At 36.5% G+C, this 19,366-nt stretch overlaps 1 protein-coding gene across 5 annotated transcripts in view; it reads right to left on the bottom strand.

Moving 5' to 3' along the window:
• Positions 1–19,366, bottom strand: part of SYNE2 (spectrin repeat containing nuclear envelope protein 2) — a 320,078-nt gene that overhangs the window by 218,902 nt on the left and 81,810 nt on the right. For all 5 annotated transcript variants that reach the window (XM_072838881.1, XM_072838882.1, XM_072838883.1 and 2 more), the window contains 4 exons: positions 15,328–15,524; positions 9,855–9,955; positions 8,006–8,107; positions 4,850–4,987 (listed from right to left, as the gene is read on the bottom strand). In XM_072838881.1, the coding sequence (XP_072694982.1) occupies positions 4,850–4,987; positions 8,006–8,107; positions 9,855–9,955; positions 15,328–15,524 (538 nt within the window). The remainder of the gene's footprint in view (positions 1–4,849; positions 4,988–8,005; positions 8,108–9,854; positions 9,956–15,327; positions 15,525–19,366) is intronic.

Here is a 19,366-nt window from a genome sequence, read left to right as displayed (position 1 = left end):
GAATACAGAAATGCTGTTTAAAGATACACACACCCCAATGTCTACAGCACCATTATCTACAATAGTCAAATTATGGAAAGAGCCCAAATGTCCATTGACTAATGAATGGATAAATAAGATGTGATATTCTACACAATGGAATATTATTCAGCCATAAAAAGAATGAAATCTTGCCATTTGCAATAATGTGGATGAAGCTAGAGAATATTATACTAAGTAAAATAAGTCAGGGAACAATAAATACTATATGATTTCATTCATATGTGGAATTTAAGAAACAGAACAGATGAACATAGATGCCCAGAATTCTTAAGCATGATAAAAATGCTCTGAGACCACCTCCTTTCATGAGGACCCCATTTAGGAGTGTGCTTTTGTTTGTTTGCTTTTGAGTGTTTTTTTTTTTTTTATCTGAACTCACACAGTTATATTATGGCTTTTGTAGCATTCTCATTCCATCCACCCCCATGAAGATCAAGCACAAATTAGAATTTGTTTCACTCAAATGACTTGCTCTAATGAAAGTATGAGTTTTTTTTTAAAAAGTATGAGTTTTAAATCTGTATTTCTCTTTCCATTATAGTTCTACTAAATGAATTGCCACTATTCTTAAAGTTAAATTAATTTTAAATCGAGGAAAGAAAAAAGCAAGATTACATTTTTAAAAGAATAGGGTTATCTGATTCATCACTAATTGAAAAACATTTATCAGACACCACCATATGTGAGGGAAATATCAAAAAGAAACATATAAAAGCAAATACCCAAGTATAAAGATGTTAAATGAGGAAAAAGCTAGGCTTCTTTAAGGCAGTCAAATGGAACTATTCATAAACTAGAAGCATTAAATATTATACTTTTTACATCTTTTGCTCTTTTTTTAGGTTTATTGAGATATAATTGACATAAGATTTAAAATGTAGAACTCGGTGATTTGATACACATATACATTGCAGAAGGATCCCCTCTATCTAGTTAATTAACACATCCATTACTTCACATATTTATCTTTTTTTTTTTTTTTTTTTTTTTTTTGGTGAGAACATTTAAATTGAACGTTCTTAGCAAATTTCAGTGATAGAATACAGTGTTACCAAGTCTGGCCATCACGTGACCTTACTCAACTCAGCTGAAAGTTTGTACCCTTTTACCAACTTCTATTCCCTCTATGCTCCATCCTTGACAACTAATTTTCTACTCGCTATCTCTATGAATTTGACTTTTTTTTAAAAGATTCCACATGTAAGTAATACCATGTAGTATTTTGTTTTGCTTTGATTGCTTGCAAGTTTCTCTTCTCAAACGGCATATGGCAACAGGCAACACTACAATTTTAAATCACTAAGTATATGCAATTAAGCCTTCACTTGGAAAATAAAGAAAAACAAGTTTTCATTATTATGAATTTTTAATATGTGCTTTTATTATATCCAAATTATTTGTGCATTTGCCAAAATAAAATAAGGCAGAAAGTTGATAAATGAGTAAAAGAGAGGCTAAAAGCAATAGCTCTAATTCAACTGATGATCTTTCTACAACTGAAAGAAAGCTGTATATATTTTGAATGAAACAGAATGTGTGCTTTTTGCCTGAGGACTGTACTTTATGTAATGGTCAGAAGAAGAAAGATAGAAGGTGATATTTAACTTTTATTTCTTTTCTTTCTCATTTACCATAAAAAAAAATGGCTCCATACTTTCTAGTTTGGGAAATTACTTTTGAATTTGGTTGAAAATTTGTATCTGATCTGACCTGATCCTGTCAGGTCAAAATAACATAATACTGCTATTTTACATAACTGGCTCAAAATGAAACCATTTACTGTGATGTTTTGAGGTAACTATATGCTCAAACAACTGAACCAGAAACTGTCTAGATGGTATACACCTGATGACTTTAAAAATAATATGTCTAATTTGCCACACCAAGGCAATGAGCTGTATTACATCTACGAAGGAATGAATTTTCAAGCTATTATCAATTTGCAGCACTTACTCTTGCAAAATAGTTTTTTTAATGGTTTTTCTCATTATTGTGGGTACTTTTTCCAAAGCATATTCAATAAAATTAGGCCAGGTCTTTGTGGCCTGGGAACATCATGAACTCTATACACAATATCTTCTTCCTTTCCTTCCATTTTGTTGAGGATCTGTAACCAAGAGCTCCTACACCTCACAAAGGTCAGTTTCAAAGCTGTGATAAGAATAAGTTGAGGACGTGATGACACCTGCCACTTGGTGCGAAGGTTTCCAGAACTATGCCAGTTCTCCCCAAATTAGGTACTCGGAGAAGGCGGCTCGTTTAAGCTACTAGACTATTTAACACCCTTCATAAATGATGTGAAAAATATATTCTGGAAACAGACTAGCACTCCTGACAGCCAAGAGACTTGAGCAGGGATCAACAAACTTGTCCAGGGCCAGAGTATTTTTGACTTGCGGACCATAAAATCTTTGTTGCAACTTTGTAAATTCACCAAAAATCATTTAATTTATCCATTTCAGTTGAATGAATTGTATGGTATATAAATTATACCTCAATAAAGATGTCAAAAAAAAAAAAAAGAACGAAGGCAGAATGTCTAGGTGGCTCAGTCGGTTAAGCATCTGACTCTTGATTTCAGCTCAGGTCATGATCTCAGGATCATGAGGTAGAGCCCCACATCTGGTTCCACACTTAGCAGGGAGTCCACTTGAGATTCTCTTTATCTCCCTCTGCCCTCGGCCTGCACTCTCTCTCTCTTCCTCTCTCTCTAAAATAAATAAATAAATCTTAAAGATAAAAAAAAGAATATAGGCAAAATAAAGACATTCACAAATCAAAGAAAACTAAGAGAATTTGTTCCCCCAGACCTGCATTATAAGATAAGCTAAAAAAAGTTTTAAGGCTGAAAAAAAATGAGTTCAGATGAAAACTCAAATCTCTAGAAAGGGATGAGGAACATTAAAAATGATAAACATCTAGATAAATATAAAAGCTTTTTTTCACTTAATATCTTTAAAATGTATGACTATTTTTAGCTAAGATTTATGACACGGTCTTAGGGACTTTAAAACATATGTTTGTGGGGGCAGCCCGGGTGGCTCAGTGGCTTAGTGCCTGCCTTCAGCCTGGGACATGATCCTGGAGTTCTGGGATCAAGTCCCACGTCGGGCTCCCTGCATGGAGCCTGCTTCTCCCTCTGCCTGTGTCTCTGCCTCTCTCTCCCTCTCCCTGTGTCTCTCAATAAATAAATAAAATCTTAAAAAAAAAAAAAAAAAGAAGAAAAAAAAACATGTTTGTGGCATATATATTTATATATAAAGCAACTATAGCATAAAGTATGACAAATGAATCAATTTAATTGCAAGATTTCTACATAAGAAGTTGTATGATAACTTAAAAATTATATAAGTAGACTGTAAAATTTTTAAAATGTACATTGTAATCTCACTAAAAATCTGCTAGAAAGCAGTAGAGCCAAAAAGCCAATAGATAAATTAAGATGAAATTCTAAAAATATTAACATGATCTAAAGCAAGGCAGGAAAAGAATAGAGATAAAAAGAAAATAGAAGAAATAAACAGAAAAAAAAGAATAAAATGGTATACATACCTCAGTTGAACCATATCAATAATTCCATTAAATATTAACTGACTAAACTCTCCAATTAAAAGGCAGAAATGATCATAATGGATAAGAAAGCAAGATCCAATCATATGCTGCCCATAAGGGATACACTTTATTTATTTATTTTTTTTAAATGTTTATTTATTTATGATAGTCACAGAGAGAGAAAGAGAGAGGGGCAGAGACACAGGCAGAGGGAGAAGCAGGCTCCATGCACCGGAAGCCCGATGTGGGATTCGATCCCGGGTCTCCAGGATCGCGCCCTGGGCCAAAGGCAGGCGCCAAACCCCTGCGCCACCCAGGGATCCCGGGATACACTTTAAATATAAAGACTCAAATAGATTGAAAATAAATGAAGGAAAAAGATGTACCACTAAGTCAGCATAAGACTGGAGTGATAATATTGATAACAGATTAAATATACATTAAGAAAAACAATATTACCAGAGATAAACAGGAATATTTCATAATAATAAAAGTGTCAATTCATCAGGGAGACATAACCATGAATGTACACAACTAATAACAAAATTTTAAAATACATTAAACAAAATTTGACAGAATCAAAGGAAGGATCCTATAGATCTTAACAGCAATTTCTCAGCAATTGATAGAACAACCAAGCAAAATATCAATCAAAACACAGATAATCTGACACTATCAACCACCATATTTTAACTGATATCTATAAAATGCTGTATCAAATTACTATAGAATACATATTCTTTTCAATTGTAAATGACATGTACACCAACATGCACTATGCCCTGGGTCATACCACAAATCTCAATAAATTGCAAACAACTAAAATCATACCAATATATTCAGACACACATACACATTCATCTTCACACATTCTCTCTCTCTAGGCTTGTCCCTAACCCCCTTCAGGCATCTATTAATAGTGTCCAAAGTAGAGATGAGGCTGCAAGTTGATCAGAGTATGGATAATCTACTGTGGCAAACCAATCATTGATGGCAAATAGAAAAATTTTGCTAGTTTATAAAAAGTTAGTTTAGTTTATAAAAACTAGGCAGTTTCTCTAAGCAGAATCCCATAAATTCCTACTAAACATCAACCACTACCCAAATGATGCCATGGAGAAAATAAAAGAACACTCTCCCAAGTTTCTGATGCAGCATCTACTCTTACAGAATTCCTCATGAAAGCCTAAAGTAATCATCCAACAAACAAAGCTGCCTCTTGAAAATGTTCTTCTAATCAATATAACACAGTAACCTGGTAGTTGAGGCCATCCCAGGCTTCTCTCAACTGTAACTGATCTTCACTCAGTTCAACCGGATTCCTTTTTATTGGCAGGATATCCAAAAAGGGCTTTTTTTCTTCATTGAATGACTCCAAAAAGGACAGCAGAATCTACAATCAGGATAATATTTTAAAGACAGAAATTTTAGATCAGTTCATTAACTGTAATCCACTATTTTAAGGTCTATAGCTATAGATTATGTTTAAATTTTTACTTAGATGAAGGTAAAATTCCCTGAATTCAAGATCCTCTCACTGATCTGGAAACCTTCTGCAGTGCACCCTGATCATTTGAGTGCCATCAGAGTAACCACAGGTCACAGCTTGTATCTTGTGTCAGTACTGATGGATTTTTACTGGAATAGAGTGGCAACGTCACCCAGCTCGAGAGGACAACTCATGATGCCACACAGAAAATGTGACTTTGTTAGTCCTCTTCAAATATGTATCCACAACAAAATAAGAATGAGTGGAAGTGAGAACTATATGGCAAAAGTTATCACTTGTAAACATGTCCATGATTAACTGCAGTTGAGCCAGTTCTTCTCAAGTCATTTTATACAGACTTTAGAAAATACTTTGTTCCTGCTCTCAAAAATTTAATAAATAAAGCTTTCCTTGGTTCATATTTGTGTGAAATATTAGTATTTAAGAGTCCTCAATTCCATAATATTATCTCAAACATTATTCACAATAATTGGCAGCACTTTAAGTTAAATTTTATTTTTTTAAAGATTTTATTCATTTATTTAAGAGAGAGAGAGAGAGAAAGCATGCATGGAGGGGGCCAGGCAGAGGGAGAGGGAAAAGCAGACTCCCCGCTGAGCAAGGAGCCAGAGCCAGGGCTGGATCTCAGGACCTGAGATCATGACCTGAGCCAAAGGCAGATGCTTAACTGACTGAGCCACCCAGGTGCCCCTTAAGTTGAGGCATCTGGCTGGCTCAATCAGAAGAGCGTGCAACTCTTGATCTTAGGGTCATGAGTTTAAGCCCCATGTCAGGAATAAAGCTTACTTTAATAAATAAATGAAAAATTTTTTAAAGATTAAGTTTTACAAGCGGACTGAGGAATAATTATTATAATTCTTTCTGATCATTAATAACTTCATGAAGGCTTTTATTTAAGAAACCTGAATCTATGGTACATTAGTAAATCAAATACATGTGTGAGAGCAAAGCACTTCCAGTGGATGCTTATCATCTTGTCAGTAAAAAAAAAAAATCAGGCCAATGGCACCTGGGCAGTTCAGTTGGTTAAGCATTTGACTTCAGCTCAGGTCATGATCGCAGGGTCCTGAGATTGAGCCCCAAGTCGGTCTCCCCAAATCAGGCTCCACACTTAGTGGAGACTCTGCTTATTCCTCTCCCTCCCTCTGTCCTTCCCCCTGTTCATCCTTGCATGCTCTCCCTGCACCCCCGAAATAAATAAATAAAATCTTAGAAACAAAACAAAACTAAACTAAAAAACCCCATATCAGGGGATCCCTGGGTGGCTCAATGGTTTGGAGCCTGCCTTCGACTCAAGGCATGATCCTGGAGTCCCAGGATCGAGTCCCACATCGGGCTCCCTGAATGGAGCATGCTTCTCCCTCTGCCTGTGTCTCTGCCCCTCTCTCTCTCTCTCTCTGTGTCTCTCATTAATAAATAAAATAAAATCTTTGAAAAAAACAAAAACAAATCAGGCCAGAACAAAGATAGAAGAAGCAAAAAAGCCAATGCAGTTCAGATGGAAGGAAGATGAGAATGTCCTATCCCTCTCCTGATGCCTCTAAACCAAAAAGAATGCTGTTGCCAGCAAAGTCACAGGATCCTCTGAATGGTAGTGTCAGAAAGGCTGGATTCATCCAACTCCCTTAGATAGGGAAGGAAACCGAGCGTGGAGGTGCTGAGTGTTGTGCAGGCACAGGACAGTATGTCTCCTTTACTCAGGACAGAAGACTGGTGGGGAGCAGAGCTGCAGAGACAGTGGGTTCTACGAAACAGGGCTGATGAATGCTCACCTTGGCTCCTGTTAGTCTCTTTCAAAATAGTACAGGGGATAACTTCCTAACCCGGCGAAGTGCCAGGACATAAAGAGAGCTAAGGCTTCAAAGCTAGACTTCACTCAATTCCCATCTCTAACCTCTCAGTAGTTAAGTGACCTCAGACAAGTCACTTAGTGCCTCTAAGTCTTGTCTTCATCTGTAAAACTGGAATAACAATCCCACACTCAGTAAGATGCTGTGACACATAAAATGCTTGTCAGCCAGGCACTTGGTACAAAGCGAAGGTTCAAACATGATGACAATAACAGTTGCCATTTTTCTTCAAAGCACACCTTGATTGAGATCCTTACTGTTATATTTTGGGGTTGGTTTCATTTCTGATTTCCTGATCTTTTTTCCTTTCAATATTCAATCTGCTCTAGAGTGGAGACTAGAGAAGTTTTACTATAAGAGGCAAGATAGTAAATGTTCTAGGCTTGAGGGCCATATGGTCTCCATTGCCACTACTTAATTCTGGTGTTGTAGTGCAAAAGCAGCCACAGACAATACCGTAATGGACATGGCTCTACACCAATAACACTGTATTTACAAAAACTGGTGATGGGACTCACAGACCAGCTTGCCACAGCCCACTTAGAGTGGCTTACTATTCCAAGTACCATGAGGACCAAGCATCAGCATCACCTGGAAATGCAGAATCTCAGGTCCCACCCCAGAATTACCAAATTAGAATCTGCATTTTTTAATTTTTCAGAAGATTTTATTTATTTATTTATTTATTTATTTGAGAGAGGGCGAGGGAGAGCGCACAAGAGAGCACAAGTGGTGGAAAGGGAGAAGCAGGCTGCCCATCAGGCAAGAAGCCTGATGTGGAGCTTGGCCCCAGGACCCTGGGATCATGACCTGAGCAGAAGGCAAGGGCTTAACTGAGGCACCCAGGGGCCCCAGAATCTGCATTTTAATAAAATTCCCCAGGTAATTCACATGCAAATTAAAATTTGAGAAGCACTATCCTAGAACTTGATGCTAAAACTTAGTTTAGCATTTATTAAATAATTACTCTGAAAGATTTTTTCCAAAAACATTCTACTCTTACCTAACAGTAAGCTACAAATAAATAATTGCTATTTAAAGTCATACTTACTTCATACTTTTTAGAGTAGGTCTCATTTTCTGAATCCTTTAGCACTTTCTGTAGTTTTTTCTCTTGTAGAGTTAACCAGGCCACAGCATCTTTCATCTTGCCCTGTAATTCACACACACACATTTAAAACTCTACCCTAAATAGACCTGGAAGTTTTTTTTTTAACAATAAAATTAACAACCTCAAACATCAGTGAAATATGCAATCATTACACACCAAGGACTCATGGCACCAAAGAGAAATTCTGCTTGTTCACATAACACCTTAAATTTTAAAATGGATTGAGACTAGCACCTGAACATAATGTGCTAAAGAGGTAGGGCAAGCAAGCCCCTATTTTTTTGGGGGGGGGGGGCTTACCCATTTCCATTATTCCTCAATTTCAGAGAATATTATTCTAAATGACTCATTTATAGCAGGCATATCAGAATACTGCTTTCCAATACATCTAAATATGGGTTAACTCACGGCTATTTACACCCAAATACACTGACATCAAAAAATATCATGAGCATTTGAAAGACCCTAAAAACGCCACTAAAGGTTTTGGTTCTGCTACCCTGTGGACATGAGCAACAATTCTCTTTTTCTTAGATTCTTGATGGCTTACATCTGAGAGCAAAATTTACTGCCAGAGAATAGAGCCAAAAATTTTACATCTTATTTCCATTCTCCTTTAACCTTCATTTATTCTTCTCTTTCTATTAAAACAGGAGTGAAAAAAAAATAAAACAGGAGTGTTTTCTATATATTTTTGCATCTGATTTCATGGACAGTTGAATTTTTCATTTTATTTTTTAATAAGAAAATTAATTAGAAAAGAGTAGCTCCTCAGCAGGTCAGAAATAACTGAACTGAATTAGAAGGCTGAGTCCCAGCTTGAGTCTCTGTCCCAGAGTCAGCAACAATCTGGCATAAGGCCTCAAAATGTTAACAGTTGGAAAAACATCAGCCTAAATTTGACACATAAAATGCGACAATATGACCGCATGTAAACACATCTGAGGAGGTAGCTTAAAGAAATATTATTTTAACATTAAAAAACAGTGTACTAAATTCACAGCACTCATTTATCTTCACAGCAGCAGAATAAGTGTTTATTTGCAGCTCAGTGATTTTTATGAAATTCACACCTACAGTATTTGTACCTGACTGAAAGTCAAAGGAAAAAACTGAATAATCAAATGACAGTCTCATAGTGATTCAAGAGTACCTCAGCAAACAATGATGAAGAGTAGAACACACTGCCCCCATTTTTATAAATTATACAATTCCAGTTATGTGTAGCTAAAGAACAGGTAAAATGGAAATATGCTAAAATTAGATTGCGGTGATGGCTGCACAACTATATAAACACGCTGAAAACCATTGAATTGTAAACTTTAAATGGTTTAATTTTATGGTATGTAAATTACATTTCAAAAAAGCTGTTAAAATAGACAAAAAATTAGAAAGCTCTAGAATTTTTCAAAAGCCTGCTAAATTTAATTTGTCTTAATATACTGCCTATGTAAAAGTTATTTTAGATAACTCAGCAAAGTTTAATTACCACTTTTAACTTAAAAATATTTTTAAAAAGGCAAAACTAATCTATAGTGAAAGAAACTGGAATATTGGCTGCTGAGGGTAGGGAGTACAGATAGTAAAGAGGCACAGTAAGTAGTACATTCCAGGTGATAGAAATGTGTTACATCATGATTGCTGCATGGTTTACATGGTTGTATGCATTTGTCAAAACTCATAGAACTGCACATTAAAGTTCTATATGCAAATTATACCTCAATTTTAAAAATTAAGCATTAGTAGGGTACAACAAAAATGTGCTTGAGTCATACTTATAAGGACATACCTGAGTTTTATCTCCAGTCTCAGCTGCATCCTTCGAATACCGTAGAAATTGTGCCACATAGGTCATGATTGACTTTTCGTCGGGATTAGCAACATCCACATCTGCAAGATATGCCACACTATCAATTGGCTATAAATGTGATTTACTGTAATTACTACATAAGAACAGGCTATGCCATAAGACAGCCTTGAAATGAACCAAAGTAGTTAGCCAGCCATGCAATCTCTGGTCAGTCGCTCTTTTCCATGTCTGCGCAGTGGCTAAGAGCTTAGATCCAGATTCAAACAGAGCTGAATTGAATCCTGGCAGTAGTACATGTACAGCCTCAATTTCCACTATGCATGTTGTCTGTATAAGGGCATAAGTACTCCAGGACGGTGGAAAAGAGAAAATATAGCCTTTTCCCTTCCAGAGACATGGTATGGAAACTCCTCTAGGAGTGGAGAGTATAGGAACATATAGCAACTGGAATCCATTCCTGTCAAATGGTCTCAGCAAGTGTGCAGTAAAGTATTTCCAAAAGCATATGTAGTACAGAAGACTTATTTAAGACATCTACAAGATTTTATTTGTTCATTTGTGGAACAAATATATTTACTGAGAGACTTCTGTGGGCCAATCCTTGTGTTGCAGTAACAAAGACCATGATGAAACAAATTTGGAAAATGCTGAATTAAACAAAGTAAAATTATCATACATTCCTTGAGTGCAGAACTTCTCCAGACATAAAATAAATTAGATAGATCACAAAAATCACAAAGAAGGGATCACAATATGCTACAGAAAATGAACACATAATTTTGGGTTGTCTTTTGGTATGTTGCCAAAATAACCAGGAAGATACTGAAAAGGAAAATCTTTTGTGTTTATTTATTAATTCAGTTAGAATAAATTCATCAAATATTTATAGAGAGCCAAGCCAACAAATGTAGGTCACAAGCAAGGTATGTAAGGCTGAGTTCTTGCCCATAGGGGCTATATGTTTCATCACTTTATTCATTCAACAAGTAGATGCTAGACACCTGAGTAGATGCTAGATGCCTTAAGACATTATCTGCCCCTCAAGGAGTTCAGTGTTAGGAGAAAAACAAACAACAAACAAATATAACACACCATGCATGCTTTAGCAAATGTGTTTCCTGGGCCCAACGACTCTTCAAAGCGGGCTGAGGAAAAAACATGAATCTAATCCATATCCAAATAATAAAATACATACAATAAACATATAAAAGGTATCAATAAAAAGGTAGGGGTGGAGTTTCAATAAAGGAGGCATCCCTAAGAGCTGAGTTATTCTTTCACTGAGAAAAGTATAACTAAAAAAGTAAAAGTATATTCAGAGATACATAAAATAATTATACTGGCTTAACTAGATGTTTCTTTTTAAAAACTGTATTATATATAAAGCTATGCATTGTGATTGTTTTAATAAAATTGTCGAAAGATAATTCTCTTATTCAAATATGACACACTATCACTTCGTTTGCATAAATAATCATGATATATTTCACATTTTAAGCTATTATTTAAGCCATTTAAAATGAATTATGGGCAATCTTTTCTACAGTGGAAATTTGCCTTTTTTATACTATCCTGACATTATTTGCCTAATTATTTTTACATACCGAACTAGGAAAAATATTTTATACTAATAAAGATTTAGATAATCACAATGAGAAAAAACTTTAAAAAAAAAAAAAAACAGAAAACCGACCCAGCAATCAGAAAAGATAGAACAAAACATGAGGAAAAACAAAGAAAAGAAAAAAAAGATAATGAAAAAAAAAAAAAAGATAATGAAAAGCCAAAAGGAAAAGAGAAAAGACAAAGAAAGGAAGAAGAGGAAAGAAAGAAAAAACAAGGAGAGGAAAGTTAACAAGAATAATAAGCCACCTGACACTAAAGTAACAACAAATCTAATATATAAAAATATGGAATTATTAGGCTAACTTTTAATTTAGAAATATCATCTGATTCAACTGAGGTCCAAGAAGGCTAAGAACCAATAGCAACAAGCACAGTTAGCACCCAGAGCTTAGCCTTGAATGTCAGTTTCCAAAGGAAGGAGCCAGTGCTCCTTGGAGAGAAGGTTGATCCCAGGATTGGGGGAGGAAATGTATAAAATGACCCTGGTCTATCTTACAGGGCCAGAAGATAAGTATGTGTTCTAAAACAAATGAGGGAACACCACTAATGGGGATATGTCAAAGAAGATCAGGAGCTAGCTGAAAGAGCTCCCAAGGGCTAAAACTCTGGGCTTAAAAAATCTTTTTCAATTTGAGCAATAAAACAATGTAGTATTAGATCACAACCCAAGGTATAAAATAAAATGTCCATAGCCCATACTGATATAAACAACTGGTTGGATAAGTGAATAGATGCAGGAGAGAACAGACATAGCTCCTGCAAAAGAATTGCAAATAATTTATGTAGATAACCTGCCCTCAAGGAGAGTGCACATAACTTTCCTATGTGTGAGCTATGCAGAATCACTTCCCTCCAAAGAGTGCAATACAGGAAGATGGAAACAAAAAAATAGCTTCACAAGAGAGACACCTGACAAATACTACCTCAGCCAGGTGGTCAAGGTTAACATCACCAGATATAATATGGACAGCATGTTCCCCTGATATGATATAAGAATGGCACTTTACCTCTGTGGTCTTTCTCCCAAGAACACATAACCCCAATCTAATGTGAGAAAAGACATAATGCAAATTCCAGCAAAGGGGTACTCTATAATATATATGACCAGTAATCCTCAAAACTGTCAGGTCATCAAAACAAAAAGGTATAAGAAACTGTCAGTTAGGAGTAGCCAAAAAAGACATGAAAACTGAATGTAATGTAGAATTCTGGATGGAATCCTGAAAAGAAAAAGAGCATGAGGGGAAAACTAAAGAAGTGTGAATAAAGTACAAATATATATATCAATATTAGTTCATTAATTATAACAAATGTACTAATATGTCAACAGTAGGGAAAATTTTGTGGAACTTACTAGATATTCCCAATTTTTCTGTAAACCTTATGTTCTAAAATGTAAGGCCTACTAAAAACAAAAAGAATGAAGTACTGACAAATATTGCCACACAGATAAGCTTTGAAAGGACTATGCTAAGATAAAGAAGCCAGCTACAAAAGACTACATTTATGTGAAATGTCCAGAATTGGCAAATCTATAGGAAGAGAAAGAATTAGTGGTTGCAAGGGCTGGCGGGGGAGGGGGGGCGGATAGGGAGAGATTGCTAATGGGATTCTTTTCAGAATGATGAAAAGGTTCTAAAATTGATTATGATGATGGCTGGAAATTTTCACTAATAAACTGAAAAAGTATTGAATTGTACACTTAAATGGGTAAATTGTTATGGTATGTGAATTACATCTCAATAAAGCTATTTAAAATCCCAAAAGTTAAGTGACAAAGCCACAATCACTTAGTGCTATGCTGGAGCCAGATGGCTCAGCTTCAGAGAGCTGATTATTAGATTTTCAGCACTTTTATGAGCTGGTTGTTAAACACAGCATTAAAAATTAGATTATATGAATGCATAATCAAAAAATATATTAAAACAAAGGTAATAGATACTCAAAACTCACCACTTCCCAACAATTTTACTACATTTTACTATTATTCTCTTGAGGTTATTTACCTCTATTGTACCTGTATGATAGAAAAACATAATACATAATGCTATGTTAGAGTTGCACATATTTTCCCTACTCTGTGTTCAGTGACTTCACACTGGAATTGGCTGAAGCGGTACTGTTCAAACCACAAACACACACACACACACACACACACACACGAATCAGCAAATGAGGGCTTTATTTCTTGTTTTGTTGATTATGAAGAAAAGGATAGAGAAAATGTTAATAATGCAGGTTAAGCTTAAAAGTATGCCCTGCTTAGAGCTGTTAAATTGCACATAGCACAAAAAAATGAGGAAATATTCTTCTATATTAGATTCAGCAAAAAATCCTTTATGTTGTTGAAGTACAAATGAAGCTGTGACAAACTTCTTTGCTGTCATACTTCCTTGTGAATGTAAAGGAAATTATCCACCAACATTCATGTCAGAACTATACATGTCCAGCAACTGCGGCCATACATTGGCTGCAGATAGATATGAGTTTGCCAGAGAAACACCTGGGTGACTCCTTCAGTTAGGCATCTACCTTCAGCTCAGGTCATGATTTCAGGGTCCCGGGATTGAGCCCCACTTTGGGTTCCCTGCTCAGCGGGAAGCCTGCTTCTCCCTCTCCCTCTTCCTCTGCCCCTCCCCCCAAACTTGGGCTCTCTCTTGCTCTCTCAAATAAATAAAAAATGTCTTTTAAAAATAAAAAGAGTTTGGCAAAAATCAACAAAAGTATTTGAAGGCTATATGGAATTTATAATAAAGTGTATCATATATTGTATTATTATTTGTAAACTATGTGCTATATGTGCTTTATATTAGTAATATTTGTAATAGACCTGTATAAGTATATACACACACTCACACACACACAGATTGTTTTGGAGAGCCAGTCACACATTAACCTAAACACCCAGGGTTATGGAGCTGAGACTAGAATTTGTATCTCTTAATCTGTTAGTTCATTATAATCTCTACTAATCCTACATACCTCTTTTACGGACCTTACTAGGATTTTTTTTTCTTACTAGGATTTTTAATAAACTTTGGTACATTAAGAAACAATTCAATCCAAAGTAAAGTGATTTTCCAAAGAAATAAATCACCTTAATCTTAATTTTATGAAGTTAACATAATTACCTCTTGGAATATAACCAGTATTTCAGATTTTGCTGTCGTCATTGTTAACAAAACAACACAATATATTGAGCACAGCCATGGCAAAGCTGAGCCAGCCATAGAGGCAGAAACAGAAAAAGCAGTTTCTGGACTCATGGAAGTTCAGCATTATTGAGGGGGAGGAGGTAGGGGAAATACTTAATTCAAAGGACGGGTTTACTAGAGACATTTTAGAACAGAGTAACAGAATCAAGGGAACGTGATATAGAACACAACAAAAGAAACTTAAGACGAAAACTCAAATTATTTCCAATAACAGCACTGTTTGCTTTCAGCTCTCATATCAACCCTGTAATTACTGAAGTTAACAAATTGGTAGGAATTCTTAATTTCATGAAATTTAGTAAAGAGTTTAAGTTTAACCCTTCAGGACTAAATATATAATACCATTTTATTTATATATAGTTCCCATTTTTTAAAAGATTTTTATTTATTTATTCATGAGAGACACAGAGAGAAAGGCAGAGACATAGGCAGATGGAGAAGCAGGCTCCATGTGGAAGCCTGATGTGGGACTTGATCCCAGGACCCTTGGGATCATGACCTGAGCCAAAGGCAGACGCTCAACCACTGAGCCACCCAGGTGCCACTATAGATGCCATTTTTAAACCAATTTCACACTGGACATTGTTTCAAAAAGAAAAAAGATTCTTTACCTTCTGGCTCAAGCAATTTGGGGATTTTAAATTCTCGTTCTGCAATTCCAAAGGCCTCTTTCAGATTGTCTTTGTTGGATCTATGCTTCACACTCTTCATGTCAATTAGGTCTGGTCGTAAGGCATGAATGACCGCCAAAAAAGCCATCCCATTTCTCCAGCTTGACTTAAAATCTGTCACATTGACAGACTCATACCTATCACAAGAGGACAAAAACATGATAAATACTATTTTAAAAATTTATCAAAGCACATCCACTATATTCAATAGTAATTAAAACAAATTTCAGTGAATAATATAAATCATCCGAGGAAAATATTTTCTTTCAATCTTGTGGTCAGATTGAAGTCAAATGCTATGTCTGATACTATAGAACACTGGTTCTCAAAGTGTGGCCCTGGGACCAGCATCACTGGCATCACCTGGGCTGCAAGTGCTAGAGATATAAATTCTCAGTCGGATCCAACCCCAAACGTACCCCCATTAAATTCTGGAGGTAGATCTGAAATCTATGTCTTTAAAAGCTCTCCAAATGACAATATGCACTCAAGTTTAATGCTCTCCATTCAACAATCTGTTGGCTTACAACTGACTTTAGATCCCCACATGTAGTTAATTTCCTTTCTCCAGAGGAAACAATAATCTTTCTCATTATAACAACTTAAATGATACACTATGCCACGTCAATGGCCAGTAGCTCATTGGATATAGACCTTGCCACTCCCCTGCTTAAAACTAGTCATCACAGATGAACAGATAAACAAAATGCAGTGTCCATACAATGGAATATTACTCAGCCCTAAATAGGAAGGACATTCTAACACATCTTGCAACATGGATGAACCTAGAAGATGTTAATGCAGAGTGAAAGAGGTTAGTCACAAAAGGGCAAATCCTATATGATTCCACTCATTTAAGGTACGTACAGTAGTGAAATTCATAGACAAAGAAAGTAGACCACTGGCTGCCAGGGGCTGGGGAAGGGGAGGGTGGGGAGTAGTTTTAGTTTTACTAGATGAAAAAAGTTCTGAAGATGGATGGTGGTGCTGGTTACATTACAATGTGAATGCACTTAACACCATTGAATTGTACACTTAAAAATGGTTAAAATGATAAATTTCATGTTATTTTATTACAATAAAAAAATTATTTAAAAAAAACCACCCTTGTCATCACTTGTCAGAATAGTATCTCTCACTCTGGCCCCTGCCTCCCACTCCTACTCTTACATCTCCTCTCTTACAATGTGGCAGCTATGCTGGATTTGTTCCTGTTTCTCAACACCATGCTCTTTTTAATCCTTCTGCTTGGATGCTCTTTCTCCTAGATCTTCATACACCTGAAGCCTTCTCCTTCAGGCCTCAGCTCAAAGGTCTCCTCCTCAGAAAGACACTCCATGACCACCTCAGATAAAGGCTATCCTCCTACTCTCAGCATTCTCAATCATCATCATAAGGTCCCTGAGCTTATTGCCAACTGTAGTTATCATATTGATCCATCTGCTACAGGCACAAGGCCCTGGAGAGCAAGGGCCTTATATTTCTTGACTATCACAGTAGACTCATCTCCAAACAGTGTCTGGCATATAAAAGTGCTTAATATACATATTTCAAATCACTCCATCAATCACTAATCTGTATTTGACAAGGGAGCAGTGAGGATATTATAAGAGTATAGCTAGCTGCATACAAAATGTGGGGAATATTCCAGAACAAAATGTGGGAAATATTCCAGAACAACTATAGGTGCATACAAAATGTGGGAAATATTCCAAAACAATATTCCAGAACAATTTAATATCTCACAAAAAACACAAGGAAATTCAATGGACTAATTTAAAGTATGAATCAAATGGTAAAAACTTTTGGAGAAAATCAGCTTCTGACGACATGGCCTTTCCTGAATCCCTTAGGAAAAAATGTCTCAACTATGACTGTGATAAACTAAAATAGTATTCTATTCAGTGACTTTTGTCTTGTTTAACAAATACTTACAAGGTCCATGCTGTGTCCAGAAACTGTTTTAAATACTCTATTTTTTTTTTTAAGATTTTATTTATGTATTCATGAGAGACACCCAGAGAGAGGCAGAGACATAGGCAGAAGGAGAAGCAGGTTCCCTGCAGGGAGCCTGATGCAGGACTCAACCCCAGAACCCGGGGATCCCAAGCTGAGCCAAAGGCAGCCACTCAACCACTGGGCCAGCCAGGTGTCCCTGTTCTAAATGCTCTTTAAAAAGTAATTCTTATAATACACATAATAACCCTAAGAAGTGTTAGTACTGTCCACATTTTTACGATTGAGGAAATTCAAAAATATTAAATATCAGAAGTCACCAGTTAGAAAGTGCAGGGAACTAGGATTCAAATCCAGGATTCTAGCCTCAGGAAGTGTGCTTAGATGCTAAGCAAAACTAGCTAAAGGGATGAAGGCCACCGCCCTCATTTGAGGGCAGGGCAGAGTGGGGGTCAGAAATAGCTAAGTGCTGACACTGCCTTCAGTAAAGCACCAGACTGTGAGGTCAGCTCTATATGGACCTGCACCGGCTGCCAGGTGTTATGGAGGGCAGGTTAGGGCTCCAAAGTGATTGGCAGGATCTAAGCTCATTTAGAAGTTGCAAACAAGGGCCTCAATTCATCTCCTTCAGAAATAAGAGAATATATTTCTTACAACATAGTCTAACTATACTCTGGAACTCAGATGAGTTCCAGAGTATCGTAGAATACTGAAATAAAAGTTACCTAATAATATCACCAATGATGGCCAAAACAAAGATAAACTCCTGATGAATTACTTAAGAATGATTTACTACATCTTGGTAAGTTTAGCAGAGCTCATAGTTGAAAAGCAAGGAAAGACATGGAGAAAAAGATCATATTTGAACTTTGAACTGGTTTGAAACTTATTTACCAGGATGTCTGAGTGGCTCAGCGGTTAAGCATCTGCCTTTGGCTCAGGGCGTGATCCCAGGGTCCGGGATCAAGTCCCACATTGGGCTCCCTGTGAGGAGCCTGCTTCTCCCTCTGCCTGTGTCTCTGTCTCTCTCTCTGTCTCTCATGAATAAATAAATAAAATGTTTTTTTTTTTTTTTAAAGAAACTTACTTACCGGTAAATGAAACAAGTCTGAATATGATTTGATAACGCTTTCACGCATGGTAGAAAACTGAAGTAAAATTGTCTCTCGAAGATTGAAGAAAAAGTTCATTTGATATACTTGAAACCTCATAAGATAGGGTACCTGGGTGGTTCAGTCGGTTAAGTGGCTGCCTTCAGCTCAGATACTGATTCCAGGGTCCCTGGGATAGAGCCTCACATCGGGCTCCCTGCTCAGTGGGGAGCCTGCTTCTCCCTCTCCCTCTGCCACTTCCCTGCTTGTGTTCATGCTCTTCTCTCTCTAATAAATAAACTCTTAAAAAAAAAAAAAAAATCTCGGGATCCCTGGGTGGCGCAGCGGTTTAGCGCCTGCCTTTGGCCCAGGGTACGATCCTGGAGACCCGGGATCGAATCCCATGTCAGGCTCCCGGTGCATGGAGCCTGCTTCTCCCTCTGCCTATGTTTCTGCCTCTCTCTCTCTCTCTCTCTCTCTCTCTGTGTGACTATCATAAATAAATTTAGAAAAAAAAACCTCATAAGATACATGGTTTTTTTGTTCCTCATGAAATGCAAAGGATGAATGACAAAGAAAGGTAAGGCTGAAGGCAGAAATTAGCATCTTAGCCTTTCATTGGGAAGATGTTACTCAGAAGCCTGCTATTTAAGAGGCCTTAGTGACATATTTATGCCTCTATTTATCCAGACAATGCTATGATATGACAAGGAATGCCTTTTGAACTCCACAGCTCATTTCGTGGTGAGTTCCCCTGCATCCTAACTCCTTATTTTTCCTAAATCCTATCCCAGCAAGTGCTTATAACTACAGAGTAAATGCCTCGCAAGAACAAAAAAAAAAACAACCTTTTTCTTTGTAAAATAGAATTTCTGAGCAGTAACTTCCTTTCATCATCCCTACTCTTTAAAACAAATCCTATTCTCTGGCTT

The sequence above is a fragment of the Canis lupus genome, chromosome 9 (assembly GCF_048164855.1).
Source record: "Canis lupus baileyi chromosome 9, mCanLup2.hap1, whole genome shotgun sequence".
Lineage (NCBI taxonomy): Eukaryota > Metazoa > Chordata > Mammalia > Carnivora > Canidae > Canis > Canis lupus.
The sequence above is the reverse complement of the archived record's forward strand: the minus strand, read 5'-3'. Positions and strand labels throughout refer to the sequence as shown.